Here is a 15,819-nt window from a genome sequence, read left to right as displayed (position 1 = left end):
ACAGCTTTCCTCCACCTTTTCCCCCCTCCCGTTTTACTACCCGCCACACTAGCCAACGTCGCTCTCTTCGTCCCCTCCGTCCTGCTTACCATCCTATGTCGAGGGACTGGGCGGCAACATAATTCATAATAGCCTGCCCTCCCAGCTGGTTGGAGACGATTTGATCTCTTTTTCTTTTCTCCTTTCCTTCGTCAGCTGGTCTCTGTTGGAATTTCTCATTTCTCATTTTATATAACCTGTGCTTTGACCAAACTGTGTTTGCTCTCATCCACAACCTGTTCGCATAATACGAGAGGTGCACCTTTCTCCCCTCTGTATTGTCGGCTACAACGTCACATTTCTCTTCGTTCATATCTGTTCCTCTTGCAACACATACTCAGAGTCGATCTTACAAGAAAGCACAAACCTACTTACACAACAAGTCCAGTCTCATCATGTTCTCCGATGAGAGGAAGCGGCCGTCGGCGCTCAAACTGAGCTCCCGGCCTTCTTCCAGTGGCTCTTCCACCGAGTCTCTCAAACAACCGCGGACGCCACGCTTCGCCGAGGCCACGACCGTTCACTCGCCCGTCCACGGAAAGTCGCCCTTTGCCGATCCCGAGAAGGACGACAACAGCTCCCAGCCCGGCTTCGTCGGCTTTGGATACATTGGAAAGGGCGCAGACGACGACGTTCCCATGGCACCCCGGTCACCCCTCAAGAGCGCCATGAAGGTGCCAGGAACGCCTGGCCGCCGCTTTGACAATCCCCTGAGCCCGACGTTCCGGGAAGAGCAAATCTTGGAAAAACAAGAGTCTTTGACTGACAAGGAGCAAGCTCGCGACCTGGTACGTTTTGCGACCTTACTCTGGCCCCCCCCCCCCCCCCCCCCCCAAAACTATAGACATGCTCAAGGAATTTTACGTACTGACTGTCCAACTAGAAAATCAAAACGCGTGTCCGGATGGCAAAGTTTGCCCTCCGTGGTGTCAACTTCAGCTGCAGTTTGATCGTTCTGTCCATGCTCTCGGCCTCCTTCTCCATTTTCAACGCCACGAGAAGTCTCCCGACACAAAGCAACTTCCCGCCGTGGGCCACCAACACCAAGTCGTGGCCGCAGAAGGTCGTGCTCGGCGCCTCTATTGTCTCCCTGACTATCTCGGTCATTGTCTTTATTGGTTACTGCCGTGGTGGCCACCGCCGCGCTGAGAAGGTCTCTGTCTACTACACACTCTTCGCTGTCGGCTGGTTCATTGTCAGCTTGGGCATGTGGGCTGCCGCCGCCGGTGTCCTCCAGTTCTCGCGCAACAACAGCAACAATCAGGACATGTGGGGCTGGTCTTGCGTTCAGAACCAGCGCTCGCAAGTGTTCTCGGAAAAGGTTGATTACGCCCTCGTCTGTCGCCTGCAGAGCTGGTCGTTGATCTGCATCATCATCGAAATCGTCGTCGAGGTCATTAGCATCACGCTCTACAGCGTCGTCTTCTACCGCTACTACTCGAAGCGCAAGCTTCACAAGTCCATGGACATGCGCGACAAGGCCCGCTCCGATCTGTACCTCGCCCAGCTGCGCACACAGTCGGCCCCCAACACGCCTGGCTTTGGCCCCAAGTCCCCGTCCTTCTCGCAGTACGCCTTGTCGCCACGCTTCCCGCCACAGGCCTACCGCTCGCTCGGCGACGTCGAAGAGGAAGACGCCATACCTTTCACACCCGGCGGCCGTAACCTGGTCGAGCCCAAGTCGGCTTTCGCTGCCCGGTCTGGCCTGTCGGCGGGTTCGTCTCCGTCAGGCACATCCTTCAAGCTGCAGGCACCGCCGCAAAAGGCGCCCTCAGCCACCCCCAAGATGAACGGCGTGGGGTTCAGCGCACCTGCGCCCATGCCCGCTCCTCGGCCATCGCGGTCGTACTCCTCCAACTCATCACGGTCGAGCTCGTCCATGTCGTCCCGGGCGTCACCGACGCCGCCACCAGGGAACGCAGAGAACGTCAACCGGCACGCACCTGTGGCTCCTGGTGAGGTGCAGTACGCAGCCGTGCCGATCCCCGGAGCGTACGCCGGCGCTGCCCTCAAGAGCCCAAGGTACTAAAAAAGAAAACAAATAAATACGACACAAAACACGCGAAAAAGACCTTTTTTGATTTTGCACACTCTACTTCTTCTTATTCACTCTCTCCGTTATTATTACTCCTTTTATTAGCACAAGCTGCTCCTTTTTCTATCTTTGGTTCCCCCTTTCTTATGTTTCTTTTCTCGCTATTGATCTTGATTTGGCTCCCTTTATTTGTACTGGTCTCGTCTGTACAGCAGGTACAAGCCAAGGGGCGATATTATACCACTGCGGCGTTTTTCTATTGTTGTTTCCGGGGTGTGAACGTGTACGAGAGACAAGTAAGCGACAAGTTTAGGTTTTTGTAAAGATCGACGACTATTCCAATTAATGCAAGCAGGAACATTTCTGATACTTTTTGCTCAAATACAATTCCAACATAACATACTCCCCGTCCCGATGATGCAGAGTGATCATGAACAAGGGTGAAGTCTCAGTCGGATGCCATAACCTCGAAACTGCCATGAGAACGGCTGGGTTGCCTTCCTGGCCGCCACCCAACCACATTTGTATCGACCCGCCGGTCTGTTCTTGGTCGTTACGTGTTATGAAATGTGCGTTGTAAGTCGGCCAGCACATCTGCGGCCTCGTGGGTTTGTGACAACGGAGACCGACCATGCCGGGCGGCTACGTCTCAATGCCCGGAAATAACCCATGACAGGAGGAGAGAAGAAGGGTGCCAAAGTCAACAAATGAAATCGAATAAATAGGTCGTAGCTGCTGTTGGTTGTAATTCCGTTTTAGCTGTGTTTTTAGTTCAGGGGTCGATGGAGCTCAGACGTGCCCTATAATTACATGCTATTAGCGGAGGTCCTGACCAGTCCAGTCCACAGTCCTTAACCATTTCACGTGAGAACGCGTCGACTCGATGCCCCCTAGTTGGGACAAAGCTTGTTTTCGAGGCCGGTGAAACCAAAGCAATAAGTCCACAAGTCGAAGACGGTATCAATGCCAGGAAATGCCAATGTAAACCCTTCATACTACAACGATCACGCAGCTGATGGACAGTAGCATAATTATCACGAAGCACACGAGGCAGGAGCTGTTAATTACAACGTAATACCAGGGCGGTGGGCCTGGCTCCTCCTGAAGTTAGAGCTCTGGCGTCTGAAGCTTATCAGCAAACAGGCCAAAAAAAGGAGACGGCAGAAAAAAAGAAGCCAGAGCCAAAAGCTGCCGTCGAAAGCAGGCAGCTTTTTTTCGTCGAACAATCACACCTACCCGGCTTTCCAACGTCAATTGCCGTCCAAGGAGCCGCCGCAGTCCACGCAGCCGACAAACCCCTCTTTTACTCCTTGAATAATGGCCTCCCTGTTTCCGCGCGCACTTCTGCGCCGGCCGCTGACGGCAGCAGCAGCAGCAGCGAATGCTCTGCCACGTGCTGCGACAGCCAGTCGCGCCTCAACGTGCCGCGCGCCAACCACCACCTCTGCCTCGATTTCCTTGGCTCGCCCTGCTCTGCGCCCGCTGGTTGCGCGTCGCTTCTACTCGGACGGTTCTGACAGCAGCAAGAACAGCGGCACCCCCCCGCCTCCGCCGCCTCCGCCGCCCCCGCCACCGCCGCCACCGAAGCCTAGCAACATCAAGTTCTGGCCTTTCCTCGTCGTCATCGCCCTCGGCTCCGGTGGTTACATGCTCCTCGTGCAACAGCGCAACAACAGTGCGTATCTTCCCTCCCCCCACCCCTTCCTATCCGCCTTTCCGCTCTTTGCAAGCCCCATGGAAGCGTGTTGAAGCACTCGGTCTAATTCGAACCCCGCCCGCACAGGCAAGATGACAGATAAGACATCGACCGGCAAGGGCCTTGGCGGCGGCCCCCCCAAGCCCACCTTCTCGACCGATGACGTGTCCGTCGTCTTTGTCCTCGGCGGCCCCGGTGCTGGCAAGGGCACCCAGTGCGCCCGTCTCGTCAAGGCCTACGGCTTCACCCACCTGTCCGCTGGTGACCTCCTGCGCGCCGAGCAGGACCGTCCGGGTTCCCAGTTTGGCCAGCTGATCCGCGACTGCATCCGCGACGGCGCCATTGTCCCGCTCGAGGTCACGGTCAAGCTGCTCGAGAATGCCATGCAGGAGACCATTGACACGAAGAAGGGCAAGGAGCACAAGTTTTTGATTGACGGCTTCCCGCGCAAGATGGACCAGGCCGTGGCCTTTGAGGAGGCGGTCTGCCAGGCCAAGCTGGTGCTGTTCTACGACTGCCCCGAGTCGGAGCTGGAGCGCCGCCTGATGGAGCGCGGCAAGACGTCGGGCCGTGCGGACGACAACGCCGCGTCGATCCGCAAGCGTTTCCGGACGTTTGTGGAGACGAGCATGCCCGTCGTGGACGCCTACGAAAAGGAGGGCCGCGTGGTCAAGATTGACGCCACGTCGACACCCGACGCTGTCTTTGCGGCCACCCAGAAGGAGCTGGGCTCACGCTTGTCCCTGTAAAATGGTGACATACACTGAAGACTGGGCGCCCGCAAAGAGCGGTGTGCCATGCGGGCGGGCATTCCCCTATTCTTTAGATTCCTACATTCCCTTTCCAATTTGATTATTTTGCTTGGGCGGTATTGCAAAAGAAAAAGAAAAACTAGAAAGAAGGCATACGTATCGGGGTAGACGGACTGAAGCGGATATCAGGTCCAGCACTGTTCCCATATTCTTACATATTTCATTTGTTTTATCAATTTTTAATAACCTTTGTTTCTATTGTTGTAGATTTTTATCAAGACCCCCTTCCCCTTTTTGGTTGACCCGTAGACCATGCAATAAAACATGTGCCGTCATAAACATGTATCAACTCATACTGGTAAAAACCGTTCGTTTCCATGTCCTGTTCTTCCGCGGCCGCGCAGCTTATGCCCCCTTTCTCCTTTTAATGCACGAACAAAAGACCATACTTTTTTCTATCTCGGGAAAAGACTGAAAAAGACGGAGCGAATACGAGAAGATAGAGAGGTGGAAAGAAACAACAAGAAACGCAAAATTATGAATAAACCATGAACGCACAAAGACATAGCAACACAGGACACGAATCGGACGTCACTGACGACAACAAAAGAAAATTAGAAAAAATAGACGAGAAGACAATATTATTCCTTAAAACACCTTTTTTGTTGTAATTTGTTAGTCGTCGTTGTCGTTGCGCGGCGGGCGTTGTTGTTGCTGGCGGTTGTTGTACTGCCGTGCGCCGCCACGGCCACGACCACCACCGCCCTGGTGGCTGCTGCCGCCCTCGAGGTTGGCGTTGGCCAGCTTGCGCTCCAGCTCCTGGGCCTCGCGCTCCTTGGCCGCTTCGACCTCGGCCTGCTGCCGCCGCAGCACCGTCAGGACGCTGCTCAGGCTGCCGCGCCACTGGTCAATGCGCGTGCCCAGCTCGCGCCACTGCTTCTCGCCAAACACGCGGTACGTGGTGCGGTGCACCAAGAACACCTGCTGCTGCTGCGACAGCTTGCCCTCGACGAGCCCGGCACGGATCACGTCAATGGCCCACACCTCGACGTCCTCGACAGGCACCTGCAGCGCCTTGGCGATGCGGGCGTACTCGATCTGGCGGCTCTGCGTGCTGGCCGCCAAGCTCGTAAACGTCAGGAGGCGCATCTTGCGCTGCAGCTTGTCGCCGTCCAGGTTCTGCGCCTCCACCCAGCCCTCGTGCTCCTCGCAAAAGTCGTGGTAGTCCTCGAGGTCCTGCTCGGCGAAGATGTCGAGCAGCTGCGCGTAGACGGCGTTCTTGTCGGAGTCGGCCAGCGCCTGCACGGTGGGGAGCGCGCGCAGATCCTGAAAGTCGTAGTGCGTGTTGGACACCAGGGCGGTGCGGACGGCGCGCACAGACAGCTGCTCGGCCTCCTCCGACTTGACCTCGCTGTCGTCCGAGGCGTCAAATGTCCGCAGCACCTTGAGCAGGTGCTGGTAGGATTCCCTAGTTTTGTCAGCTTTGCATATTCGAAACAGCCAGGTACATGAACACCGTGCGGAAGGAATGGCGGAGGGGACAACATACTCAGCCTCGCCTTGCTCAGCGGCAAAGGCCACAATCTCCAGATACAGCTTGCGCTGCGCCTCCTCGCTGACGTCCCAGTCCACCAGCCACGAGGGCAGCTGCGGCAGCGTCGACCGGATGTTGTCGTACAGGCCGTGCGTGCGCACAAAGCGCAGGATGGTCATGAAGACATTGTAGCGCAAGGCGTTGTTGGGCGCCAGCAGGTTGAAGACGGCCTGCAGGGCGTTGAGGGCCAGGCCCACGCCGTTGACGGGCGAGCCGGTCACGGGCTTGCTGAGGTTCTGGCAGATCGTGCGCAGGTACGGGCTAGGGTCCTTGGACTCGTTGATGGCGAGGTGGATCAGCAGGTTGTAGGTGCCGGTGAAGTCCTTCTCAGGCGCCGCGTTGAGCGCGCTCGACGCCTCGACGACGGCCGCGAGGGCCTCCTCGTTCTTGTTCTTGGCGACGAGCGCAGCAATGGACTCGCTGATCTGCAGGTAGTCGGCCAGCTCCTGGACGAGCTCGCCGAACGTGCCGTCGACGAAGACGAGGCGCGGGCGGATCGGGGTGGCGGGAGCCGAAGTTGTAGTCGGGGCAGCCATACTGGGCGACGGCAAACGTAGGGGTGAGGGGGAGTGCAACGTCGGCTGATATGGCGAGGGTACCGGCGAGGGTAGAGGCACCGGTGCTGGCGATGACCAGGGGGACGGTGACGGTGACGGCTGAAGGTGGTGGAAACCGTTTGTGGGCGGCACTGGCGAGGTGGGCTCAGAAGGTTCGTCGTGTACCCACGGTAAACGGACGATACCGTTTACAATTTCGATCCGGGGCGTACTGTTCAGGGAGACGGCTTGCGATTCGATTTCGAGCCCAAAGAGATCTCCGTCACTGGCGTTATCTTGGATCCGTTGTCGGGCGCGACGTGCTTCTCTCTCCTACAGATCTGTAGACGGCGAAGACATGGACGATGGGGGTATGTCGAAAGGGTGGTAAAAACGGCGAATAGCGTGGAAAAGAATGCAGTCGTAGCGCTGCTGGTGTATCGTTGGCGACGGGGTGGTGGACGGGGACAACGGGGCTCAACGTTTTGGGTGGTGGTTCAATGTGAATTTTCCCTCCCCTGTGGTGATTTTTTTGCCAGTCCGGCCGTCCTATTCGCCCGCACAATACCCCTCCACTTTATTTTGCTAGAAAACACACACATTGTTGTTGGTATGGCTTGCTGTGGGCTGTCACGTGTGCCCTATTCCTGTATTTTGGCGTGTTCTGGCGCTGGTTGGCAGAGGCGGTCAGGGCCTTCGAGTGGCAGAATTCGAATTTTCCAACCCAGAAGCCTTGGTGGGGGGTTCCTGCCCCTCCTGCAGCCAGGAGCTGTAGTTGACGCGTGATATGTCATGTGCTCTTTATTTGTTCTTGAGACGCAATACGACGACTTCGATAATATTCAAAGAAACAGCCAGTTTGAAGCGAGACGAGCCCAGGGTGTTTTGTAGCTATTTCTATTTATTGTCTCTTTGCTACTCGTCGCTGGACTGGGACTGTGCCATCAACCTGGACAGGACCATTGGCATTAGGCCTGAGACAACACAACCTTATATCTCACTGTTATAAAAGAAAGGTTCTCTGACGGCCTTCAGAGCAATCACAAAAGTAGAATGCATTATGTTTCGTTTCGGCATAAATAGATGCATAAGCAAAACATGTCTGATAAGTAGCGGTTTTGATGTTGCTACTTGGAGAGCGGACTTCAATTTTGTTTTCCAGCCATTGGTGATATGATGACATGTAATACCTCGCAATGATTCACACCCGGGTTCACAGATATGTATTATCGTTTATTACATGAACAGCCTATTTTGCAGACTGAATTGTCTTATTTATTCAAACACGTTGACGGGCAAGACATCTTCACTTTCACTACCTAATCACGTGATTGTATTATTGAGAATTTCATGTCCAATATCTCAAACTACTCGCCGCAAAACATTATCCAAGCTCTCAAAATTTCACAACCTTAAAATCCATATTGACCATCTTTCACAAAAAGGCAGCGGCCATGCTTCCTCCTTGCCCGGCGCGTTTCACTACGCGCAAGGCTGCCATCCTCGAGCTCCTCGGACGGCCCGACGACGACTACACCGATGCATCGCCTAAGGGAGCCATTGATGAGGGTATTCGGCCATTGATCGATGAGATTAATAAGCTGGACGGTTTTGTAACGACGAGTAGTTGTGCCGGCCGCGTGGCTGTTTTTCTTGAGGGCCGGAAGGGAGCAGCACTACCTGTGGATGAGCGAACGGCACCAGCCACGACGGCGCCGGCATCCACAATCGCGTCAGCGGGCGGAAAGGGCGGCGGAGGCAAGTGGCTGTTTGTCTCGCACGATCCGTTGGTGAATGGCGTCGCTGCAGACAGCACAAGCCCACCACAACACAGCAACTACAGCGGCACGGACTGGGCCAACGTATTTGGGCTGGAGATAAATGAGGCAGCAGTACGGGTAGACGAAAACACTGTCCAGGACGATGTTGGGCAGGATGAGGAGCGTCTTGTGCACTTCAAGTTTGAGCCAATGGTACGTTCAGCCTTCGGATCGCTCAATGTAGAGCCAATTCTAATCTTGTCTCAGATCCTCCATGTCTTAACGGCTTCTCTTGAGCATGCCCAGCTGCTCCTACGCTGCGCATCGGCAGCAGGGTTCCGTGAGAGCGGCGCCGTCAGCATTGTCCCACAACCTCTTCCACTGGCAGGGAAGAGTCCTGTCGGAGCCGGCGAGGAGGAGGACGACAACCCGTCGATGCCCATTGTCGCTGTGAGGTCCATGGGCCTGGCATTGGCCTCGGTAATTGGTATTTGTCGATCCGACAAGGCAACACACGAGAAATCTGAATCTGCTCACTGCATTGTGACGCCGAATTATTTAGCCCGGCTGGCACGCGTGGCCGACGAGCGGTTTGCGGTCAACCGGACACGGACGGAGCGGTTCCAGGCCGCTTTGGTGGAGGCAATTCAGAAAGAGGAAAGAGAAGAGTTGGCCGCGAGGACAGGAACGGCGGCATTAAAAAAGAGGGATGAGAACTGGGAAGACGCAGAGACACGGCGGCTACGCAAAAAGGAAGAAGGACTGCGGCGACAGGCTGCCCTGAAAGAGCAGGAGGCAGAATCGGCGCAAACAGACGGGCAAACAGACGGTACGGAAGACTCATTAGGAGAGGACTCCTATGATAGCACCGTCCTAACTTGAGCAGAGCAAAGGTCAAGTGAAAAAAAAAAAAAATGAAAAAAAAAAAGAAATTACGAATACCAATGATTATTTCTATATGTACACCTGCAAAAGGCTCGGGATATATATCGTACAGCTATGTATTATGACACGTCCCACAGGCCCTTCGCCCATTCTATGCTTTGTTTATTCTCCCTCCTTCCAAAACGATGGCTACCAATGGATGCCACGGCGCAACGACTACATGCCGACCGGCCTTATCGTCGGTTCCTGCTGTACCCGACACAGCCCCTACGACACAACACGGTCCACCCACGTCGCCTCCAGCTTCCGCACCTCTTCCTTGAACGCCGCCACCTCGCGGTAGCAATCCAGCGGCCGCCGGTCGTGCTCCCGCAGACACCGGATCACCTCGCTGCGCGCCGCTTCCACGGGCTCTGGCAGCGGGCGGGCCACGTCGCGCTGCCGCGCCTCCAGACGCGCCCGCAGGCCGGCAATCTCTTTGCTGACCGAGGCAGATGTTGTCGAGTCGCTGGGGGTGGACGCAGCGGTCTCGTCGTCAATGGCCTGCTCGAGGCCCTTGAGCTTGGCCAGCTGTTCGGCCTGCAGACGGCGCAGCTCGTCGGTCACGCGGGCCTGGATATGGAGCTCGAGAGTCTGGGCACGCGTCACGTCGGTCTGGGGATGGGAGAATGGCGACTGTTAGTAAGAGTAAGAGTGATGAAAGTATACGAGTGCAATGTTCTGTTCTCACCTCTGTACTTGACTGCAAGCTGTCGATCATGTCTTGGGAGATGGCCGGGGCGCTGGAGCTGTTGGAACGGAAGAAGAGTCAGCCGTGGAAGAACGACATAAGCGAGAGGTCTGGCAGCGACCCGAGTGGCAGCGAGAGCGCATTGCGTAGCATTCCCTGGGAAGCTCGTACCCTTTCCACACGTGAGGCGTGTTCGGCTTCGAAGCGCTGGAGCCCATTGTGTCGGATTGGGAGAGTATGTTGGAAGGAGGAAGAGAGAGAGGGCAGCAGAGAGACAATGACAACGCTGGCAAAGTCCCAGTCCTGTTGTCTGCAAGATCTCGGTCGATCGGCGGGTTTCGGGGCGCAAAGTACAGAGAGCGACTTTTTCGTTGGCCGCGTTCTCCTGGAAATTTCTGGTTAGCGGGATGCGCTTCGGTTCGAGATGGAATTGGGGTCGGCCCAATTGGATGGTCTGTAGATGCAGGTGTGTGGCGCCGTACGTACAAATAACAGGTGGTGCGTTCCTGGTACGTAGTCGGATCATAGGTCGTCATAAAGCTGCCGGGTGCGAGAGCTGTTTAGCAGTCTCGGCAAAGAAGAAAAGTCGCGATTGACAGCCGTCGCAGCATCTAGCCAATCAGATCACCCCTGCTTCAGGTGGTCATGTGACCGCCCGTCAAATGAATCAAACGTGAGCTTTTACATTGAGCGTGAATCATGGCCAATTGGTAGATGTGGAATGAGGGGAGTTCTGTAAAAATGTCCATAAAATAATGAATAAATCAGTACGTGATCCAATGTATTACGATTGCTATGCCTCCAACAGCAATGAGGGGAATCGTGAATCTTCGGTCCCAAGCGTAGCTCGGAGATACGTCACGTTTGAAAGTCAAGCTTCCAATGGAGTAAAGTCCGCTTTTCTTACAGTGCTCAACTGCGTTTCTTTCGTCGTTCTAGTGGGGCCGTGGCAGCCGTCTACAGCGGGTATTGCCAGCGACACAATTCCGCCCCCGCCACTCAAAAGCGCCCCAAAACCTACCGCAAGCAGCGGAAGAAAATATTACAACTAAACGCCGAACATTTTGTTCACCATCCAAAATCAACGCCCGAAACAGCGACGCTCGTTTCTTTATTCTCCTTTGCCCGGTTCTGACAGCTCTCGGTCACCTTTCTTCCTGTTCATATCGGGTGTCTTTCATCTGCGTCATCGTCCGACGATCCTACTCGTACCCTCCGAGCTCTCTTGCTGCCGATTTCGGGCGATATCAAAATCACACAACCTGTTGCCGACTCTCGACTCTCAACCGTCCGCTCTCTCCGACCTCATCGCCCCCTTTATATCATAACTATGTCTCTCGCGCCCGCAACTGCTGAGAGCCTACAGGTTCTGTCCCTGGTATGTTGGGACTCTCTTTGCCCCCGGGCTCATGTTCCACCCGGAACAGCCTGCTAACGCTCTTCTTCAGTATCGCCAGCTCCTTCGCCAGGCGCAGCAGTTCCCGGCCTACAATTTCCGCGAATACGCTCTGCGCCGCACCCGCGATGCCTTTCGCGACCACAAGGCCGAGACGGACCCGCGCCGCGTCCAGCTCCTTGTCCAACAGGGCCTGAAGGACCTGCAGATGATGAAGGTCAGTGGATGACACAGAGACGGCGAGAAGGGAAACAGTGAGAAACACCAGAATACATGCTAACGGCACAGCGCCAATCAACAATGGGCCAGTACTATCAGACGGACCGGTTGGTGGTGGAGACGACGGTAAGAGAATCACCCGTCTTCAAACAGACTAATCGGCGGAAAGACGCCCAGATTGTAATACGAATACTGATCGTTATTTTAGGGCCGGCAAAAAGGCGAGCACGGCGGCCTGATCCGGGAGCGGGGACCGGAATGAATGTGGCATATCTCGACAGCACTGGTTATGACGACGAGACGAACGACAACAAACACCCTAGATATACCCCGACTCTCTCCGCGGAAGACGCAGGACAGAAAAAGGCTTGGTCTATGTTAATTCTACGCATTATTTTAAACATAAAAAGCGAATGGGCGTGGAACCGAAGGTAGGATGTACGATACGATACTTTGACGAGGAAGCTGGTAAGCGCATATTGTTGGGCTGGAGTTTGGCTTTGGGCGGGAGAAAAATACAAACACAAAATGGGGACGATCGCGCCGGTGCCCTGGAAACGGGTGGCGTCACAAACTGGGGAGTTGAGAATAAGCATCTTCTCTCCGGTGGTTTTGATTTTATAGCATACTTGACGAATCTCATTTCCCACTTGCCACTCTAGAAACGACAACCTTTCCTATCCGTATACCAAGTGTCCAAACACTGTGCTCTAACACTTTTTGAAAAATAGAATCCGACAGGGATTATAGCTTCTGCCTGGATATTTGTGCATGGCATGTGTTGGACTGAAGCATTTTGGTTAGATCGGCCGCATGTGGCTGTATTTTTGGCAGCGTCTTGCACCGGAGCCGGCCGAAGCTCATGCAGCCTTGGCATCCATCACGCCTCGAACCAGCGAATAGACTATCCGACTTGCGTCCTTCTACGCCATTCTGCGAGCCAACTGGCAAAGTGCCACTCTCTCTTCGATCATTTACAGCACTGAAGACGTCATCGGCTCTGGCTCGATGGCTACTGATCTCATTCAACTGTTACAGATCATACAGTTCGAAATGAAAGAAATCATGGAAGAAAACATAAAATTCAAAAGTAACAAAATGTAAAAATTCAGTAATGCCCGATAAGAAAAAGTGCATAAATATCCAAAGTACAAGCGCAGCGTCATCTCTAGATGACAGCACATGCATCGGATAAGAAATGGATCTGCCCATCGAGCGGTGTGAATGACTGAAGAACACTTACGGAAACGAACCATCTGGACGACAGTCACAGTTGGCGAAGCCGGATCTAAGGCGCCCTCCGACGTTGCATCGGATATATGTACCTTGTTACTAGCGTCCTCTGGCTTCAGTCTTCGCCTCGCGTGCTTTGTTAAATGGCGGAGTGGACTAGGCAAGAGCATAGAATAGACTAAATCGACGGCACCCTGCGCCGTGGATTGCCGCCGCCTCTGCTCCTCTTCTCCACAGAGCCAAGAGCACCGTCGCCGCAAGTGTACTTAAACTGGCTGGCAACCCGGAAAAAAAAATTCGTTGGTTGATTTCGCCTTTCGTATTCTTGTGTTTTGTTTTTGCGTTGTCGAAAAATTTCTTTTGCTTTTTTGACTTTGTGATCATACTATTCGGACTGGGATTATTCAAAACAGCAAAACAGACGTTAGATATACCTATGGCTAGACAGCAAGGAATCTAGAAACAAAAAGGAAAAAAGACAAGAAAACAAAAACAAAAACGAAATATCCCAGATACCAGATAAACCCTATCTTGATAATATTATACCAAACCTATTTCCCCCTTTTATTGTGCAATCACAATTGCGAATGACTGCGCACCTCAATGCAGAGGACAGCTGCTTAAACTACCAACCGACGACCATCGCCGGCAACAACAACACCACGAGTGCATCGCCTACGTCCGAGGTGCGTCCCACAACTGCCACTGCGTCCAACAACCGATCCGGCGCGGCCTCTCCGTCCGGCGCGGCGCCTACGACGCCAGGCCGGGAAGGCAGCCGCAACAACGCTGCCTCTCTTGAGTGCTTCACGCTTGGCAGCAGTGGCATAGCCAGCGGCCACCACCACGCGTACCTCCCGGACCCCTGGTCCAGCTTTGGCACAGGTTCGACTATTGGAGGTGCCGGTCCGGGTGCAAACACCTCCGAAAAGGTCGCCGAGAAAAACAACGGTGGTTATGACGACAGCGACAACAACAAAGAGAGCCTCATGGCCGGCGCTGCCAAGTTTGCAAGCAAGCGGGGACGCCATTCTGTCACCGCCACGGCCGTCCCCGCCAGCTCGCCGTCGTCAGCTTCGGCGTCGTCTGTGTCCATAGTCGGATCGATGGCCGAGGTTGGTCAAACCACAGGCGTCAGCAAGCCCGAGCCCCTCCGGCTTGTGCGCACCGGCAACGTTGATGCCACTCCCGAGATGGAGCAGGCCGGCGCGACGGCTGCCAACCGGACTCCATTGTCGTACCCTTCTCCCCGTTCTTCGTCGTCGGCGTCGCCCTCGTCTTCGTCGCCGGTCTCCCGCACAGCTGATCATACGCCGCCGCACATCACCTTCCCCGAGGGTGGCGTTCAGGCCTGGCTCGTCGTTGCTGGCTCATTCTGTGCCATGCTGTCCGTCTTTGGAATCATCAACACGGCCGCCGTCTTCGAATCGTGGTTCTCCACCCACCAGCTGGCCGACTACACGGCTTCGGAGATTGGCTGGGTCTTCAGCCTGTACCTGTTCATTGTCTTCTTCATTGGGATCCAGGTCGGCCCCGTCTTTGATCGCTATGGCCCGCGCTACCTTGTCGCCTTTGGCAGCGTCTTGGTGGTTGCCAGCACCATGCTGCTGGGGCTGTGCGAGGAGTACTACCAGATCCTGCTCTGCTACTCCGTGCTCGGCGGCCTCGGCGGCGCCCTGCTCAACACGCCCGCGTATGCCTGCATTGCGCACTTTTTCAATGTGCGCCGCGGCCTCGCCACGGGCGTCGCCTCCACGGCCGGCGGCATCGGCGGCATCGTCTTCCCGATCCTGCTGCAGCAGCTTCTGCCCCGCGTCGGCTTTGCTTGGAGCACGCGCATCCTCGGCTTCATCCTGCTCGGCCTCTCGGTCCCGGCCAACCTGTGGCTGCGCACGCGCCTGCCCTTGCCCGGTGTCAACGACTGCGAGCCCGAGGACGGCGCTGCGCCCGAAGCCATTCCCGACGTCTCGGTCGTCGACGCGTCGGCCGCAAATGACGGCACAGCGACGTCTGTGCGCACGGGCGTTTCCGGACGCAGTGGCCTGAGCCGTGTCACCAGCACTGCCACCCGTGCCAGCCGTCGCCACACGGTTCCGTCTGTGTGGCCCGACTTGACCATCTTCCGCGACCGCAGCTATGCCGCCGCCACCCTGGGCATCTTCTTCATGGAGTGGGGCATCTTTGTGCCGCTGACCTTTATTGTGTCGTACGCCACCGCCCACCGGGAAAACACCGACCAGGCGTACACGCTGCTCGCTTTTCTCAACGCCGGCTCCGTTCTTGGCCGCTTCGTACCGGGTCTGCTGGCCGACAAGTTCGGCCGCTTTAACATCATCATCGTCACCATTGGCCTGTCGTCCGCTGTTGTCTTGGGCCTCTGGCTGCCGGCGGCCAATTCGCGCGCGACGTTGATCACCTTTGCCGTGCTCTTTGGCTTTGCCAGTGGCAGCAACCTGGGCCTGATTGCTGTGTGCCTGGGCCAGCTGTGCGACCCGAGCCAGTACGGGCGCTTCTACTCGACGGCCATGATGGTGGCTAGCTTTGGCACGCTGAGCAGTGTGCCCATTGGCGGTGCGATCCTGGGCGACGGCATCTCGGACAACCGTTGGATGGCCCTGATTATCTTTTCAGGCGTGTCGTACATGGTGGCGCTGGTGTGCTACATGACGGCGCGCATCATGGCTGTCGGCTGGAGTCCCAAGTCCAAATTTTAAGAGCTTCTTGTGACGGATTATTAAACATTAGAGGAAAGACATATCCGTGGCTCTTTGAGGCAGGAACCAATAACGCAACTTATGGTCACGGAAGGTGCGAGGCGTTCGTGTCGACTGTTGTTAAATATAGATTGGATATATGTACTTTGGACCTATAAGAAGAAGATAGGGAGATTAATGTTAGATAAATATTAAAATTATAAGACTGACATAAAACACATGAAAAAAGC

The 15,819-nt window shown here is 55.3% G+C and overlaps 7 protein-coding genes across 7 annotated transcripts; 5 read left to right on the top strand and 2 right to left on the bottom strand.

Annotated features, from left to right (window-relative positions):
• Window positions 1–434: 434 nt before the first annotated feature.
• Window positions 435–2,068, top strand: SPBR_04916 (uncharacterized protein; the record flags this gene model as incomplete). The annotated part of the gene is made up of 2 exons (XM_040763193.1): window positions 435–827; window positions 923–2,068. The coding sequence occupies 2 exons, from the start codon at window positions 435–437 to the stop codon at window positions 2,066–2,068; spliced, it is 1,539 nt and encodes a 512-aa protein (XP_040615608.1).
• A 1,323-nt stretch (window positions 2,069–3,391) lies between these two features.
• Window positions 3,392–4,519, top strand: SPBR_05112 (UMP-CMP kinase; the record flags this gene model as incomplete). The annotated part of the gene is made up of 2 exons (XM_040763389.1): window positions 3,392–3,749; window positions 3,858–4,519. 2 exons carry the CDS (start codon window positions 3,392–3,394, stop codon window positions 4,517–4,519), a joined length of 1,020 nt encoding a protein of 339 aa, XP_040615607.1.
• A 678-nt stretch (window positions 4,520–5,197) lies between these two features.
• On the bottom strand, window positions 5,198–6,652 carry SPBR_04978 (translation initiation factor 3 subunit M; the record flags this gene model as incomplete). The annotated part of the gene is made up of 2 exons (XM_040763255.1): window positions 5,198–5,990; window positions 6,072–6,652. The coding sequence occupies 2 exons, from the start codon at window positions 6,650–6,652 to the stop codon at window positions 5,198–5,200; spliced, it is 1,374 nt and encodes a 457-aa protein (XP_040615606.1).
• A 1,454-nt stretch (window positions 6,653–8,106) lies between these two features.
• Window positions 8,107–9,294, top strand: SPBR_05070 (uncharacterized protein; the record flags this gene model as incomplete). The annotated part of the gene is made up of 2 exons (XM_040763347.1): window positions 8,107–8,625; window positions 8,680–9,294. The coding sequence occupies 2 exons, from the start codon at window positions 8,107–8,109 to the stop codon at window positions 9,292–9,294; spliced, it is 1,134 nt and encodes a 377-aa protein (XP_040615605.1).
• Window positions 9,295–9,564: 270 nt separating this feature from the next.
• SPBR_05306 (uncharacterized protein) lies at window positions 9,565–10,245 on the bottom strand (the record flags this gene model as incomplete). Its single annotated transcript, XM_040763583.1, has 3 exons — window positions 9,565–9,951; window positions 10,028–10,085; window positions 10,199–10,245. The coding sequence occupies 3 exons, from the start codon at window positions 10,243–10,245 to the stop codon at window positions 9,565–9,567; spliced, it is 492 nt and encodes a 163-aa protein (XP_040615604.1).
• A 1,112-nt stretch (window positions 10,246–11,357) lies between these two features.
• Window positions 11,358–11,904, top strand: SPBR_05359 (complex 1 protein (LYR family) protein; the record flags this gene model as incomplete). Its single annotated transcript, XM_040763636.1, has 4 exons — window positions 11,358–11,405; window positions 11,476–11,640; window positions 11,712–11,768; window positions 11,851–11,904. The coding sequence occupies 4 exons, from the start codon at window positions 11,358–11,360 to the stop codon at window positions 11,902–11,904; spliced, it is 324 nt and encodes a 107-aa protein (XP_040615603.1).
• A 1,558-nt stretch (window positions 11,905–13,462) lies between these two features.
• SPBR_04759 (major facilitator superfamily transporter monocarboxylate) lies at window positions 13,463–15,589 on the top strand (the record flags this gene model as incomplete). Its single annotated transcript, XM_040763036.1, has 1 exon — window positions 13,463–15,589. One exon carries the CDS (start codon window positions 13,463–13,465, stop codon window positions 15,587–15,589), a length of 2,127 nt encoding a protein of 708 aa, XP_040615602.1.
• Window positions 15,590–15,819: the final 230 nt, after the last annotated feature.

Source organism: Sporothrix brasiliensis, assembly GCF_000820605.1.
Source record: "Sporothrix brasiliensis 5110 chromosome Unknown Cont21, whole genome shotgun sequence".
NCBI classification, from domain to species: domain Eukaryota; kingdom Fungi; phylum Ascomycota; class Sordariomycetes; order Ophiostomatales; family Ophiostomataceae; genus Sporothrix; species Sporothrix brasiliensis.
This window is presented reverse-complemented; position numbering and strand designations above follow the sequence as displayed.